We start from the raw sequence: 17,019 nt of genomic DNA, 5'->3' as shown, positions 1-17,019 counted from the left end.
ACCTCAGTGAACAGGAGAGGCCAGTTACTTACCCCTGTTTTTTTGTTGTCGTCCTCCTGGGCTGTTTTTCAGACCTCAGTGAACAGGAGAGGCCAGTTACTTACCCCTGTTTTTTTGTTGTCGTCCTCCTGGGCTATTTTTCAGAGTCTGTGTATGTTCTCTGTAGACAGCTGGCACCACCAGTGTTTGGAAGATGGTTCCCATTTACCGCCTGGTGGGCACAGTTGTTAACTCTGCTTTCCTCTCCTGGTAGTTACGTATTAAATCTCACTGTTCAATATTCTTCAATGTTCTCATACAGTTCAAATGACTAAAAAATTCATTACAACAAAGTGATTTTTAAAATGATGGCCATTGTGTGATTGGGTTTTCCATCACTGAATCCAATATGTTTTCCCGGCGTAGGAGCTGTAGGTGGCACTGTGGTACTAGCTTTGATTCCCTTGTATATTTCTGTGTTTTTTATTTTTGGGTTTCTTTCTTTTTTTTTTTTTTTTTTTTTTGGTCCTGAAACGACTATTCTAAAAGAGGGTGGTTTAGAGATCGTTACTGAAAGTTCATATGAAACTTTCCCACCATTTTTGAACAACTGTCCAAGTGATATTTTACTTTGGCGAGTTACTATTTTTTCCCCCACTGCTCATAGTGGTGGTTTTGGCACATCTAGCAGGTGATTCTTGGAAAATGGAAGTTTGCAGCCAGACGCTGAGGACTCTCCTCCAGCATCCAGAGTCCAGATCATTTTATTCCAGGAATTTAGATGTTGTTATTATGTGCAAGAGTTTGACTTCAGTTGTCCCCTTCTTGTCTGTTATTACCTTGAACTTGTCTCTTCATTAGTCTCTTTTTATTCATGAAAGTTTTCATCTTTTTAGGTAATATTCTTTTAGTAAATGGTACAGCATGTGGAGAGATAAAAATCACAGATTTTGGTCTTTCCAAGATCATGGATGATGATAGCTACAATTCCGTGGACGGCATGGAGCTAACGTCACAGGGTGCTGGTACTTACTGGTAGGTATCCATCCGGGAGATCTGCCAGGTTGGCTGGTGGAGATAAGGCTGTCCTATTCTGAAATACTGGTAATTGATGATTAATATCTATGTCCTTTCTTAGGCAAAAATGCTGTAAACCAAAGTAGACTTTCCTTCTCAGATATTACTGTCTTTCCAGTAGTTTGACTCTTTGTATTTAGTTCATTATTCTTTCCTTTTTGGAAACCATTGAGAGAGGTTATGTGTAGCCAGGTGTTGGAGTTATGTGTGTTTCTTCCTAGGGCTTGCCCCATGGAGTAGGAAGAGAATGAGATTGCTCATATGTATTTAAAGAATGGCCCCAAATTATTTTCAGTACAAGTGAAGCGTTCGTGCGCTCCGTCTCTCTTTTTTTTCCGAGAGAGGGAGAGAGAAGGTGAGGGGAGAGAGGGAGAGAGAGAAAGAGAATCTTAAGCAGCTTGACACTCTGTGCAGAGCCTGAAGCGGGGCTCAGTACCACAACCCTGAGATCACGACCTGAGCTAAAATCAAGAGTTGGACACTTAGCCGACTGAGCCACCCAGGCGCCCCATTGCAGGTCTCTTCTTGTGCATTAACGGGCTGAGGGATTTATCTCTGGAGTTGCTGGAGGATGGTAGACTGCCAAGAACTAAGGAGTTGTGAAAGATCAGTATGTAAAGTAACCGCAGGATCCCTTGAAATCTGAACAGGAAAAAAGTGCAGCTTGCCAAGAAATGTATCCATCTCCTCAGCCATGCTCTAAAAGGTTTTGGGCCACGTAGCTTCCATCTGTTGCCTGGAGCCACCCTACCCCAGCTAGCTCTGTGACCTCCCCTACCTCTGCCTGGTCTTCCTTCAGACAGGGAGAACCATAAAAGATACCTGCAGCCCAGGCATTTAACTTTGTGATTGTAAAGCCGTGGCCACAGAGCTTCGTTTTCACTTCTGAGGTGGTAACGGAGCTCCATGTCGGGTGTGTGATTCCAGCATGGAGAAAGCCTCCAGCAGCACCGAGGGAGGGGTTACATATACTGTTAAACCCCATGGTCTATTGGTCAGATCTCTTATGTTTGCGACTGGAGGGCCCTGGGCTTAGCAGAATAGTGACTGCCTGGGAATGAGGGTGTGGGTTGGAAGCAGACGGACTAGGGGAGTTTGTTCACAACCCACAAGATGGGCTCTGTCCTCATCAGTCTGATCATGTGTAAGTTACGTATGTCAGAGAAGCCATCAAATCCTGAGAAAAACATCATGTGCACAAAGTTTCTATTTTCATTGCTCCTTATTTTTTGTGGAGATGGTACCTATAGTGAAAATCAGTACCTAAATTAAAACTTGGAGATTCTAGGTTTAAAATAGAAGCTACATTTACAGTGTTTATTTACTATGGTGGTTATTGTGGGTTAGTGTTCCTGTCGCTAAATGACACAAAAATATCTCTTATTGGGGGTTCTGGAAACAGGTCTATACCTCTGCTATATAAATTCACTAGAACTTAGATTTTGGCTTTTTGTTTTATAGCTTGTTCTTTTTAAAAAGTGAAGCCTTTTAAATGTTTAAATTAGTTTTCTCATTGGTACCTATTGCTATATTTGCTAAGCTATTAAAAATTAAGTGGAGGGGATGCCTGGGTGGCTCAGTGGGTTAAAGCCTCTGCCTTCGGCTCAGGTCATGCTCCCGTGGTCCTGGGATCAAGCCCTTCATCGGGCTCTCTGCTTGGCAGGGAGCCTGCCTCCCCCGCCTCTCTCTGCCTGCCCCTCTGCCTACTTGTGATCTCTGTCAAGTAAATAAATAAAATCTTTAAAAAAAAAACAAAAACAAAAACAAAAAACCGTGAGAAAGCTCCATATGGAAACTTCTTCACATGGTATATAAAAGATCGCCGTTTGGTCCCTTCCAAAGTAATATAAACTATATATGGGGGCACCTGGGTGGCTCAGTGGGTTAAATCCTCTGCCTTTGGCTCAGGTCATGATCCCAGGGTTCTGGGATCGAGCCCTGCATCGGGCTCTCTGCTCAGCAGGGAGCCTGCTTCCTCCTCTCTCTGCCTGCCTCTCTGCCTACTTGTGATCTCTGTCAAATAAATAAATAACAATCTTAAAAAAAAAATTTAGTGGTTGACAGACCTGTACTCCTGAAACAAATAATACGTTACATGTTAATTTTAAAAATGTAAAAAATAAAAAAAATTTAGTGGTTGAAATTTAAACAAAAATTATGTTTGGGAATTGGCTTCAAAGTAATGTTTGTGAGGGGAGGGGTATACAAACAAAGATTGGCCCCATGTTGATATTTATTGAAACTGGGTGATGGTTACTTGGGGATTCATTTTACTGTTCTTTCTACTTTGGATTATATTTGAAGATTGGTTTCATAGTAAAAGGTGAGGTGGAGAGGGATGCTACTGAGAAAATTTAATTCCGTGGGTTCCTGTGAAGGTTTACAAAGTCTCCATGTTGGTACAAGCATTGTCTTAATCACCTTCCTCATATGTTATCCTGTTGTGACGTCCGCAGAGATATAAACAGGACAGGAAGACATAACAAATTCTAGGTTGGTTGTTGTAGTATTTGGTAGAGTTCTTCTCCATTGAATCCTGCTTTTATTTTAAGATTTTTTTTTTCAAGATTTTATTTATTTGTCAGAGAAAGAGGGTGAGTACGCAGAAGCAGGCAGAGTGGCAGGCAGAGGCAGAGAGAGAAGCAGGCTCCCTGCCAAGCAAGGAACCCGATGCGGGACTCCATCCCAGGACCCTAGGATCATGACCTGAGCCGAAGGCAGCGGCTTAACCCACTGAGCCATTCAGGCGTCCCCTAAGATTTTATTTTTAAGTAATCTTGACACCCAACGTGGGAATCGAATGCATGCCCCTGAGATCAAGGGTCACGTGCTCTGTGACGCCTGGGTGGCTCAGTTGGTTAAGCGGCCTACTCTTGATCTCAGCTGAGGTCTTGATCTCAAGGTTGTTAGTTCAAGCCCCGCACCAGGCTCCACACTTAAAAAACAAACAACCAAACAAAAAAGAAGTCGCATGATCCACTGACTGAGCCAGTCAGGCCCCCTGAATACTGCTAAATAAACGACCAGTAAACTAGGCCTTGAGAATCTCCTCCATGACAATTTTATCATGATGGAACATGCAACTTGGTTTTTAAACACAGTTGAGAGCAGTAGAACTGTCCTCTCTCTCCTGAGGTCCTCAATAGGGAATTAGAGTACTCACTATTTTTGGTATTATTTGGGTGAAGAGCTAGTTTATTTCTCCATTTACACATGGGAAAACTGAGACCTAGAAAGTGATTTTCCAGATTTGTACTATCCAATGGCAGTGTCTTTTTTTTTTTTTTTTTTTTTAATTAATGTCTTTTGTACTCTGAGTATTTGGCTAAGTTATTACTCGGTATTTGGGTAAGTTCAACAACTTCTGTCCTTCCCTGCCATCTCCATGAGAGATTAAATACATTAAATGTATATTAAAATGATCATTTTGTAATCAAGTTTTGTTTGTTATTTACCAAGATCATATTTAAGTTATGTATGTTGAAGAATCAAGAACCATGAAAAGTTAGGTTCAGGGTGGTTTGAGTGGCACTTGGGAGAGCTGGGTTTTTTTAATTCTTTTTCCTGCATTTTTATTTCTTTGCTTAACCTCTTCCTAAGTCAGTATGTGTTTTGGCTAACAGTTTTCATTGTGAAACAATAATATAGGTCAGTGGTCTTAATCATCCCAAAATGTCTGTTACAAGTAATAAATAAGAAACAAGAACATGACACTAAACTTCTTAAAAAAAAAAAAAAAGCCCATCATCAAATATTTTCTGCCTCTCAACTCTTGTGGCCCCCTTCAAGTTGTAAGTTTAGATTTTTATACCAGAATCACAGCAGGGTCTAAAATACAGAATTTTTCACAGAATTGATTTTACCAGCATGAAATCTGCAGAAATTGATCTGTTATCTTCAGAATGCTGCCTTCCAGCTGCGCTGTGGCTAAGACCCCAGGCAGTGAGTGGAAGCATATTTGTTTGGTTTCCTAAATGCCAAGAGGCACTTACCTTCCACACCATACAATTTGGTGTGGTTGGCTGCCCAGCTAGTCTTTTTCAGAGGCCAGGGGTGGGTGGTGCGGGAAGGAATTCAGATGAGAATTGAGTTGTGCTAACTACTAGTTTGTTTGGCTTTTTCTGCCCTACTTGTTAGACTTCCAGTAAGTCCCTGATCACCCTTGACGTGGGAAATGTAAAATACCTTTGTAATATCGCCGTTTATTAGAGGTTGTAGTTATTCCCAGTCCAGATTTTGCAGAGCCTACTTCAAGAAGGCAGCCAGCCAGTCCCCTTGGAGATTTCTATGGGGTCCTGAATTCATTTGGACTTTCAAGATAGTTATTTTAGAGACCGTCCTCTTTCTTAGCCGACATGAAAGCAAACCCACACCACTTCGAGTTCTGTTTCGATGTGTGCTGCTGCGGCTCTCATAAAGGGAATGCGCGTCTTCTGTGTTCTCTCTCCTTTTGAAACTTGTTGACTGACATGTATGTTAGGGTACACCCCTGGAAAAGGGTGCTGGGGTGGGTGAAGCAGGGACTGGGGGAATGTTTTCGTCTCTCGGTGAGTTGGGAAGTGTATTTTAAGGCTTTTAGGATAGGACCGCCTTCTTAAGTTAGAGTGTCTTCTTGCTGACTTTCCCCAGCGAGGCCCAGGTTGCTTTTTTGGCAGAATTTCAGTTAAAATTTAGATATTTTTAATAGTTTGCACAAGGTTTTCTGCTTTGCCTTTTTGTACATTTCCTAGATTTATACAGTCACTTTTCTAAGAATTTTTATTTTCCTTTTGTCCCAGGTATTTACCACCAGAGTGTTTTGTGGTTGGGAAAGAGCCACCAAAGATCTCAAATAAAGTTGACGTCTGGTCAGTGGGTGTGATCTTCTACCAGTGTCTTTATGGAAGGAAGGTAAGGAAGAAGGTCAGATGCGGTGGCTTGACGTCTATCTTGGAGCGCACATACACACTGGCATGGTGTCAGTTATTCTCTTGGAATTGATTATACAGAGTGGAATCCTGAAAGTTGTGGTTTGAAGAAAATACACTAAGAAAAGCTTTTTGCATAAGCAGAACTTTTCAACCCTGCGTACTTAATGAATTCCACTGGGCTACTGAAAACATGCATTTTTGCTGTTTTCAGTTAGATCCAGGATGTTTTGTTTCTGATAATATGTACAAGGAATTGTATGAAATAGTTTATTTAAAGTATACAGTTGTCTCAGGAGCCATTCTTTAAGGTCTCAAGAACTGAAATTTGAAATATCTACAGGGCTCTTTATTCTCAGCCACTCCATTAGTTAAAGCTATTATAAATAAAAGCCTGCTTTCTGTTTTCTGTATTGAGGAAGTGTAGTGTTAGAAGGTGTTCACTGTCTTTTACCTCTGGATCAAGGTGATAGATCATTTGGACACATAATAACCCAGGTAGTAAACTATACCTAATGAATTTTCACATCTGTGTTTTCCTGTGTTTATAAGCCTACTACCTTATAAATAAACTTATGTACTAGGATCCAGTGCGTGTGTACTCACATATTTGCTGTCAGTGTGTTATAAATAATTGAAGTTTGTCTGAGATCCAGAGTTGCGTGCTCTACTGACTGAGTCAGCCAGGCTCCCCCAGAGGAGTTAATTACGACTACACTCTCTGATAATGTGGAAATGCTGCTGAGAATGTTGGTAGAGGTTATGTACAAGCACGGTAGAGATGACACTAGGCTTGAACTTATATTTTAAGATCTTAGAAAATTGGGCTTCCTGAGTGGTGCAGGCAGTTAGGGGTCTGACTCTTGGCTTCGGCTTATTAGGTCATGATCTCAGGGTTACGACATGGAGCTGCCCCATCAGGCTTCTCGCTCAGTGAGGAATCTGCTGAAGAGTCTCCCTCTCCCCCCACTCCCACATGCTCTCTCTCTCTCAAATAAAATCTTGGGGGAGGGGCAAAAAAAAGAAAAGAAAATGGCACATTGGGGCACAGATGAAGCAATTAAGTACCCCCAGCTCTGCCCCCCTCCACTTTGTACTTACTCCTTCTCTTCTACTTCCTTTTCCATCTCTCTTTACCTGTGTCTTGGGTCTGCCAGTGGCACAAGTATATATTACTTAAGCCTACAGGTATCATTGAGGGTAGAAGAGGTTGCTGGTTCCTGCTGGAATATTCTTTTTCTTGGCTGTAAGCAAACCTGAACAGAGGTGTTGCGATATGACATGCTGTTTCTGGTCCCAGCTCTGCCTTAACCTTGATGTTGCCTTGTGAGTGTGCTACTTAAGTTCTGAGCCTTTCCACGCCTCACCTATAAAAAGAGGGAGTTAGAAGACACCATCTCCAAAGTTCTTTCTTTCCAGCAACTCTCTCTGAAGCATGTCTTCATTACTTTCCTGTGGTTTTGAATTGTGTTCTCTTTAATTTTAACCAGAGGCCCACCTTGTTTGTTTTGTTTTGTGTGATAGCCTTTTGGCCACAACCAGTCCCAGCAAGACATTCTACAAGAAAATACTATTCTTAAAGCTACTGAAGTGCAGTTCCCGCCAAAGCCAGTAGTAACACCAGAAGCAAAGGTAAGTTGTGACCCACTGGCAAGCAAAAAATGACTGCTTTGCTTTCTGTATTATTTCTCTCAGTAATAGTGGATGGATTATCAGTATAAAAGTCAGGAGTCAGTCAAAACCTCTGCCTCCTTCCGAATGTGTATTTCTCCAACCCCTACCCTGTTCTCCCCTCTCCTCCTACAACAAATACTTAGGGTGCCTGGGGAGTACTAAGAGTGGAGGGGATGGCCAGTGTGTAGCAGTGAACTACAGACAAGGTCCTTCCCTGTCAGGAGTTTCCATTCCAGCAGGTGAGACAAACAATAACTAGCACCAGATCCATCTCAGATGGTGAAAAATAAATGAGTAAGAACATCGAGGGGCGGGAACTCCTTTTTTGATGGCCTGGTCAGGGATGGCCTCAATGGTGAAGTGACGTATTGAGCAGTTGTGAATGATGTGAAGGTGGGAGCCGTGTGTAGATTTGGGAGGACAGTACTCCAAGCAGAGCAGTGTGTGAAGCTGAGGTGTAAGGGCAAGCTTAGCTGATCCACGGAGCAGAGAGGAGCGCGGTCAGTGGGCGAGGCGGCAGGACAGATGGGAAACGCCCTTAGGTTTTAGTCAGGGCAGCTGTGTGATCTCATTGAGGTTTCAAAAGGCTGCCCTGGCGGCTGTGTAGAGAGAAAATTCAAGGTGGAATTATCTGACCAATAACTATCCCATCCAACCGGAGGTAACCCATTTTACATCTCATTAAGAAAAGTTCTTTTTTTTTTTTTTTTTTTTTTGGTTAAGATTTTATTTATTTGACAGAGATCACAAGTAGTCAGAGAGGCGGGCAGAGAGAAAGGGAGCAGATTCCCCAGTGAGCAGGGAGCCCAATGCAGTGCTCGATTCCAGGACTCCGGGATCATGACCTGAGCCAAAGGCAGAGGCTTAACCCACTGAGCCACCCAGACGCCCCAAGAAAGGTTCATTTTTAAAGGCTGAGGATTTTTAAATGTATTTCTCTGAACTTGTTTTTATCTTCCAAATCCTTTAATCAGGCAGCTATGTATGTGGTTTTGATTTTGGAAAAACAGGATTGTTGCTGTACTTTCGGTTTTTTATTAATTAAACCCGGAAAAAAGAAAATCATTACATCTCATATTTTAGTTTTTTTTTTTAAATAGACTTTGTTAGGCTATATTTTTTTAGAGCGATTTTAGACTCACAGCAGCACTGAGCAGAAAGTAAAGAGTTTCCGTGTATTCCGTGTTCCTACACGTGCCCAGCCTCCTGCACCGAGTGGGACATTCCTTAGAACTGATGGACCTACATTGTGACACTATCATCACCTGAATGTAAAGTATGGCCTGAGGGTCATAATGACATTTTAGATTTTTAAAAATCAGTTAATTTATTTAATTAAATTACAAGAGTGATTAAAAAATAGAAAAAGATCACCTGTTTAAGGGCCTTTGTGATAAGAATGGTAGAAACTGAGCCTATCTAGCCCGTCATACCTAGCACAAAGGAAACTTCCATGTTGGTAGTAAATTAGGATTCTGAATGAAACCCCGCTCACAGTATGATTCCATGCCTCAGTACCCTTGGGGAGACAAGTCCTGTTCAGGTTTTCCTTTACTGCTTAGGTGTGTGAGGCAGAATGAGATCCACAGGGGAAGCATTTACCAACCTGTGATGCACTGTAGTGTTAGTAAGCGTGGGTGTCCTAACCCTGCCTGGGGTGGTGGCTTGTTTCACTTACTCAGGAAGTAGAAAGTTCACATGAGTCCATGGTTTGTACACGCAGGACCGTGAAGGTAGATGTGCTGGGGAAACCGGCCAAGGCTGAGAGAGTGGTTTTGTGTTCTGGAGGCAGAGGTATTTAGAGGTCGGGTCATGTCCCATTCCCCCTCAGCAACGGCTTGGCCACCTCCTTCAGGGAAGTAGTCTCTGGCCAGAGAGAGGCGCTGCTGCCCGTGCGTCCCCTTGCCTGGCCCTGTCTAGGTGTGCCTGGTGATTTCTGGGAAGGGCCCTGAGCTCCTTCTCTGAGCTCCTGGCCTGGGTTCTGGCAGCCGCTACAGAGCCTCAGGCTTCCATCTGGGGCCCCCAGGATGATCTCTGCCTCAGGCTTCTTCAAGAACCTTTCCTTTCAGGCGTTTATTCGACGATGCTTAGCCTATCGAAAGGAGGACCGCATCGATGTCCAGCAGCTGGCCTGTGACCCCTACTTGCTGCCTCACATCCGAAAGTCGGTCTCCACGAGTAGCCCCGCTGGAGCTGCTATCGCATCGACCTCGGGGGCGTCCAATAACAGTTCTTCGAATTGAGACCCACTCCTAGGCCGCGAACTGTTCAGCACACACCAAGTGGACAAGTGGCATTCAGCAGCGGGTTTGGGACATAGCGAATCCGAATGGATCTCATGAAACCTGTACCAGGTGCTTTTATTTTCTTGCTTTTTTCCCATCCATAGAGCATGACAGCATCGATTCTCATTGAGGAGAAACCTTGGGCAGCTCTGGCCAGGCCTTGTAGGAAAAGGCCCCGCCCGAGGTTCCGGCGTCAACGGCCACTGCGTGTGGCTGCTCTGAGTGAGGAAAAAATTAAAAAGAAAAACTGGTTCCATGTACTGTGAACTTGAAAACATGCAGACTCAGGGGGGGTCCCTGATGCAGTGCTTCAGATGAAGAATGTGGACTTGAAAATACAGACTGGGCTAGTCCAGTGTCTATATTTAAACTTGTTCTTTTCTTTTAATAAAGTTTAGGTAACATCTCCTGAAAAGCTTGTAGCACAAAGGCTCAGCTGGGGATGGTGTTTGACTTCGGAGGAAAAAAGTTGCTATTGCCCGTTAAAGGCACTAGAGTTAGTGTTTTATCCCTAAATAATTTCAATTTTTAAAAACATGCAGCTTCCCTCCCCCCTTTTTTATTTTTGAAAGAATACATTTGGTCATAAAGTGAAACCCGTATTAGCAAGTACGTGGCAACGTTCATTCCAGTCAGATGCAGCTTTCTCCTCCGTCTGGTCTCCCGTTCGCAGTCGCTTCCCTCGTCTCAGGAGGGAAAGCATCGAGTGGGAGGACTGAGGTGTGTGGGGCTTTGCCGTCGGACAAAGAACGAGGTTAGAAGCCCGCAGCTTGGAGTCTCTAGGTTTTCAACTCTTTCTTCACAATTTGAACACTTGACGGTTGTCCCTTTTAATTTATTTGAAGTGCTATTTTTTTAAATAAAGGTTCATCTGTCCATGCAGTCCTCTTGGATTCTCTGAATGTAGTAACTATCAAAAACTGTTCCAGAGGTAGCCAGAAGATGGGCCGGGGAGTCAGATGCTCCAGGGATCAGGAGGTCCTCCCCACGGTCTCTGAATGTGCTTGCTAAATGGTGTACCTTTCTTGTTAACCACGATATTAAAACTTGATCAGCTCATAAGCTTTCCTCTGTTAGATCTTTCGGCAGAAAACAGCCTCCAGCCCTCTGAATTTTGTGGGTGTGTGCTGGTGTGTGTGTCTGTGTGTGCATGTGCGCACACGCTTTGTCTAACTCACTTTAATAGATTGAGCGAGTGGAGTTAAAAAAGAATCGCAGGGAGATAGGTATTTTGAAGATGAACATTCTTTTGGAACTTTTTTGGCCCCCCCCCCCCAACATTTGGTTGTTTCTGAGATGTGTGATGATCTGAAGACGGAGCTGAAATGGGAGATGCATGGCCCCACCGTGCCCTTGAAACAGCAGAGCGCTCGACAGCAGAGAGGGGAGGAGGCCAGAGCCGGAGCATGTGGTAGCCAGCTTGGAATGTTACTGACATATGTGGCAAGAGGGCTCAGCCAGAAATATTTAAAGATGCAGCGTTCAGGCATGCGAGTTCCCTGGGCAGGGGGAGGGAAGTGGGAAAGGGTAGAGAGCTCTCGCTGACTCGAGTCTTTCTTCCATGCATGAAAAATGTCACTGGTGACACTTTTGCTGGCACCTGTGTTGGTTCTGTGGCCCTGCCCTGCCCCACGCCCCTCGGTAACCAGGTGCTCTTAGGGGAAGATGGAGTGATCCCAGTCGGAGAGACGATGGCGGGTAGGTACCACCTTGCGGAACTCTGAGTGGAAGGAAGGCAGCCCTGGAGCTCTTGGCGCCCCCAGCTTTCCAAGTTACCACAGATAACAATGTTTTTCCAGATTTCCATTTTATCACAAGTGCTTATACAAGCATTACACATGTGGTGTACATGTCTGTGTATATGTGTGGTACCTCTTTAACCATGACTTTCAGGCTGTTAAGCAGAGAGTCCCTGTGAGTCTCAAAGGTTGAGTGCCTAGGAAGGATGGTACGTGCAGGTGTGAAGGATGATGAGTCGAGACGGACCCAGAGTAGTAGGTTGTATTCCTTGTTTTCTCTTCTCATTCAGAGATCTTGCAAGGCCTTTTTTTTTTGTTAAACTTTTTTCAAGGTTGAAAGAATGCTGCATCTTTAAACCTTCCGTCTGACTTCCTGCCTCCTCCTCCTCCCCATGGGCTTGTGAGTGGAGCTGCGGGACTTTATTTGTTCATCTCCCTTCTCTGCCCTTGTCCTGAAGAAGGTATGCCCTCTCTCCTGGCTCCCCTTGGGTCTAGGCCCTGGTTGGAGCTGACTGGGCTTGCTTGAGTCTGGGCAAGACCTTTCCACTACATGGACTGGCCCCAGAGAACATGCAGAATGCTGACTTTTTCTAGATTTTTAAGTAGCCAATGAAATCACTAAGTGGGGTTCTTCCATGACATATTTTGTTAATATGGGTTTCACTTTTTCCAAGGATAATCCCTTATTGCCACAATTGATTTACTTTAAACAATGACAAAAAATGTGTATTAATTTGTAATTAAACCCAGCCAGACTGTTTTCGAATTTCCCAACTTGGGGGGAGCGGGGGAGGGTGGGGAGGATATTAAAATAAGTTTTGAGAAGTGAATCTCCCAGCCTCTTGATTTTACTAGTTCTTTACTAGTTCTAGTTCTTCAGGCAGGGCTCTGAGCATCTAGGGGGCGGGGAGGTAGGGAAATCCTGCAGCTGACTGCGTCCCCGAGGACACTGCGGGCATGTCGGCAACGTGTTGATTCATACACCTTCTGTACCTCCGATGTGCTGATCACTAATGCTTGTTGGTGGGAAGACAGCAGTGAGCAGGATAGGGAAGGCTCAGCCGTCGGCTTACAATCCAGGGGTGACGGCTCTGGGCCCCCGGAAGGGAAGGAGTACAGGTCTTCGATGGGAAGGAGTTGGGCTCTGACTCCTCCATCCGAAGATGGGCAGCTTTACAGGGAGACTTGCTCTTGGGAGCCACGTGCACCCCACTTCTGTGGCCGACCCAGGCACACCTGCTCACTGCCTTAGAGGGTTTGCCGCCCTCCTTCCTCTAGTGCTATGAGGACAGGTTTTCCTTGGCTGAGAAGATGAGCAAGCAAATAGCTTCTGTGTTTCTTAATTTAGAAAATAATTCTCTTTAAACATAGTCATCTCCTAGAATCCTAGAGCTAGAAGTAAGCCTCGAGTCCAGCTCCTCACTTCTGAGAAGGCGAAGTTTACAACTAGCTCCACCCACCTTGGTGAGTTTTGCTTTCTGAGAATCCCTGCCCCTCCGCCCTCCCACTTACTCATCATTCTACTTGCCCAGGCTCGCTCTGTCTGTAATTAAAATCAGCCCCGGGGTAAGTGGGGGAGAGACATGGCACACACGCTAGTTGAGGTATGGGGAGTCTCTGCTTCCTAAAATTAGCTGTTCTGTTGTCATTTTTTAAGGCAAAATCACCTGGAGGTTAAGAGCCTGGGCTTCAGGAGTAGGTCTGGTTCAGATCCTACCTCTGCAGGCTTCAGGGATAGTTCCATGCATGGTTGTAAGGAGTGGAAATAATAGGTATAATAAAGTGCCTGGCACGTGAGAAGGGAGTCCAAAAGTGTGCTTTACAGAAAGATCGCAAGATCCAGTAAGAAGGATTGCTGGGCCTGAGCCCCCGCCCCCACGGTTGCTGGTGGCGATTCAGAGCCCTTCTACTGGCCAGATGGTCAGATCCTTTGGCCTGGGGGAGGTGATGCGGGAGCCTTGCCCTTTGGCTTGAGATTCCCTATCAGCCTTTGTCCTATGAGGTCAGCAGTCTTCTCTTACCGGATCCACGACTGCCTCTGGCCGAATCAGGGAGGAGCATCTTACAGGCCAGCTTGGCTCCCAGGCCAGGGGCATCAGCAGCACCTGGAGCCTGTTGGAAAGTCACGTTCTCAGCAACCCCTCCCCAAGTCCACCTCCCCGGTGGCTTGAACACCGAGGGGCACAAGTTCCTATCAGCCGCAGCAACAAGGGTGGGGCACTTGGAGAGGGTGGTCTTCGGGCCTTGTCTAAAACTCACCCAGCTGGAAACAGAGATGAGTCCGTTTTATTTTCTGTGTTAGGGATAAAAGTCTGTATTAAGCTCTGGGCTGTACTAGGCCCAGTGTCATGCGTGTGCTCCTATAATTACGGGGAGCCTCAGAAGTGCACGTATGACACATCCCTTACACCGGTGCCCTGGGACCTAACAATGCATTAAGGATCATTCACTCCTTTGGGCAGAGCTTCTTATCCTTGCCTTCTTTAAAATACTCACCGGTACCTTATTGTGAATTAACTTAGCATGTTTTTCTTTTACCTGAAGGGTCCGGGGCTGCGGGAGTGAGCTCGGACCTGGGTCGGACCTGGGTGGGCGTGTGAACACAGCCTGGCACTCTGAATCAGGGGTGAGGAGAGCCTGGGACTGCAGATCTTTGGAAGGGGTGAGGATGGAGAGAGCAGAGAGGTTGCAGGGAAAAGAGGGTTAAGGAGGAAGTGGTGAGAGACTCTGGCTGCTATGGAGCTCTGCGGGTGGGTTGGGGGAACCTGCCAGAAGCTGGGACCTGGTGGGGGTAGGGAATACAAGAGCCCTATTGTGCTGGGGTTGCTCCGCAGGGGCCCGAGACAGGCTGGAGTCAGCCAAAGGGTGTGTGTGTGTGTGTGTGTGTGTGTGCGCGCGCGCGGCACTGGGCAGGGGACCCCCATGGTGTGAAGGGGTCAGAGCGCTGCCGGCTGGCTGGGTGTTCTAGAAGGAAGGGCGTGGCCGAAGAACTGGGGTAACCTCAGGCCTCGGTAGCTTCCAGGCACCTGCAGTCATGGGGGCACAGGATGCAGTGTCAGCAAAGAGAAGGGGCTCCTCAGTGCCGGTCCTTTGTCGGGAAGTTCAGCTGTGTTGCCTCACAGCCTCGGTGTAGACAAGGTAGGAGCATCCCACTGATTTTACAGATGAGGACACTGAGACCCAGAGAGATTTGGTAGCTGGTAGTAGGCGGAGCAGGATTGAATGGGAAGGGACTACAAGCTTGAAAATGTGAGATGAGTCTCTGAGTGCCAGCCTTGGGCAGCCTGCTGTGGGCAAGGACACGCCTTGGTTCCCTGTTGACAGCGGTGTGGCCGTATTCTAGGGCACTGCTCTCCCGGGCTCCCTCATGGCTCACCTTAGAAGTCTAGAGACCCAGCTGACGACCCAGCTGGCCTGGGCAGCGGCCTTGCCCCTGCAGTCCTGGGCCGGGACTGAACTTAGGGAGGGAAGTGGGGGGCCTGGCTTCACAGAACATTCATTCTTCAACTCCCCTACAAAATCTGATCATGCCATCTTCTTTATAAACAAGGAAATGAAAATCCCGCCCTATCCCAGCCCAGGCCAGCTCTGTCTTCCTGTCCCTCAGTGCCCTAATGGACCAGGCAAGAATGGCCGCCTCTGCCTTGGCCGCCTCCAGTTGTTATAAGGCTCAGAAGGGGCGGGAGATACGGAATTGTTTTTGGCAACTGAAAAAAGTAAAAAGGCAAGAGAGTGTTGCTAGATGCTGTCTCCATGTCACAGGGTTCCCTGGAGAGAGGTTTGTAGGATATAGAAGGTCCCCCAGCGAGGGCCTTGGCTTGTTCTAGAAGGAACCTGTTCTAGGCCAGACCTGAGCCCTTCAGCCTGGCTCTGTGCTCTGAGAGAAGGGCAAGCCACTGGGAAACATGAAGAGGAAGGTCTTTCCCTACAAATTAATTCTTTACATCTCCAGACTCTTTTCAGAGCCCCGTGCACAACGTTAACGCTAACCCTGCTCCTCATCCCACATTAAGTGGACGAAAGCGTATCCAGAACAAGGTGACAGGAGAGCCCCTGGTGCGGACCATGTTGAGGTCCTAACTGAACACGCTGCGTGGTCAGGCCGGCCGCTCCCACCTGGAGCTGCATTCGCTGGTTCTGTAAGCGTCACGCAGCTGAGAGCCTTCTGTTTTGAATTTGCGGGGCTGGGTGCTGTGGGAGCTAAAAAGGTTCATCCAACCCGGCTCCTGCTTTAAGGAAGGTTATAATTGAGCAGCTAAATGTAATAAAGCAAAGCTGGGAGCTGGTAAATTCTGTGAGAGCAGGATGGGGTCCCTGAGGAGTTGGGAAATGAAGCCAAGAAGGGCTTTGGAAGCTGCAGAATTAACGAGAATGAGAAGGGGTGGGGGTTTGCTGCACAGGGTCTTTCACACTTTCTGGGCTCTTCCTATAGAGCATGTCTGCCCCTCCAGCACCTCTCTCCCTATCCCCATACTCTTCCACACCTCCAGGCTTTTGCAAATGCTGTTCACTTGCCTTGGCCGTCTGACCATCTTTGAAGACTGAGCTCAGGTGTCCCCTACAGCCTGCCTGTCTCTGGACTGTCACCTCACTTTGTACACGTCTCCCTTACCTCCTGCCTCGTCACATGGGTGTGCTCACTTGGCACAATGAGAACCAGCCCCTTGGTAAGCCTAGGGCCTGTTGAAAGAACAAGCTGTGTGGTCTGTTGAACCATGGGGCGCAGGAGAGGAAGGGGTAGGGCTGCAGGTTATACTCTGATATTTTCTGTTTAACTTCATTTTTTAAAATGCTGGTCACCACCCATTGGAGCCCGAGTCCCCTTATTGCTGTGTCACTTGAGCTCTGGAAGTTCGAGCTGCCCTCTTGCAGCTGGGGTGGATGGTGGGCAAGCTGGATGCAGCCATTTGGCTTCTCTTCTGGTCAGGGGCTCTATTCCACCAGGGCCTCGGGCAGAAGGGTAGAAGGAATGGATCGGGGAGGTCCTTTGCAAAGCCACCTCCCACCTGTTTTGCCTCCAGGCCAGAATCAGTGAGAGCCACAGAAGACTGCAGGCCCGTCTTGTTTTGGAGGGTCCCGTACTGAGACTAGAGAAAACCTGCCTGTCCATCCTGAGTTGGGGAGAGGGAGTCGGGGACCAGGGAACCGCATCAGATGACATCCTGAAGGGGGAGATGCAGAGCCCAGAGCCCTGGACCGGAGTGGGCCTCACTGGCTCAGCCCCATGCTCAGGGCAAGGATAGGCTCAAAAAAGCTGCAGCTTCAGGTTGGAAGAGGCCCCTGAGAGCAGACAGGAGGATGTGGCATCCTTCTCCCCGCCCCCCCCGCCCTGGCACCAGCTGGGTAAGGCAGCAGAGG

The 17,019-nt window shown here is 46.7% G+C and overlaps 1 protein-coding gene across 3 annotated transcripts in view; it reads left to right on the top strand.

The window, feature by feature from the left end:
* LOC111158073 (tousled like kinase 2) overlaps nucleotides 1-12,348 on the top strand; it is a 115,690-nt gene extending 103,342 nt beyond the window's left edge. For all 3 annotated transcript variants that reach the window (XM_022519891.1, XM_022519890.1, XM_022519889.1), the window contains 4 exons: nucleotides 876-1,014; nucleotides 5,835-5,946; nucleotides 7,488-7,595; nucleotides 9,707-12,348. In XM_022519891.1, coding sequence (XP_022375599.1) covers nucleotides 876-1,014; nucleotides 5,835-5,946; nucleotides 7,488-7,595; nucleotides 9,707-9,880 — 533 coding nt within the window. In that variant the 3' untranslated portion in view covers nucleotides 9,881-12,348. The remainder of the gene's footprint in view (nucleotides 1-875; nucleotides 1,015-5,834; nucleotides 5,947-7,487; nucleotides 7,596-9,706) is intronic.
* Nucleotides 12,349-17,019: the final 4,671 nt, after the last annotated feature.

The sequence above is a fragment of the Enhydra lutris genome, unplaced genomic scaffold, assembly GCF_002288905.1.
Source record: "Enhydra lutris kenyoni isolate GAN:26980312 unplaced genomic scaffold, ASM228890v2 scaffoldscaffold57, whole genome shotgun sequence".
Classification (NCBI taxonomy): Eukaryota; Metazoa; Chordata; class Mammalia; order Carnivora; family Mustelidae; genus Enhydra; species Enhydra lutris.
Note: the sequence above shows the minus strand (reverse complement) of the source record. Positions and strands in the feature narration are given on the sequence as shown.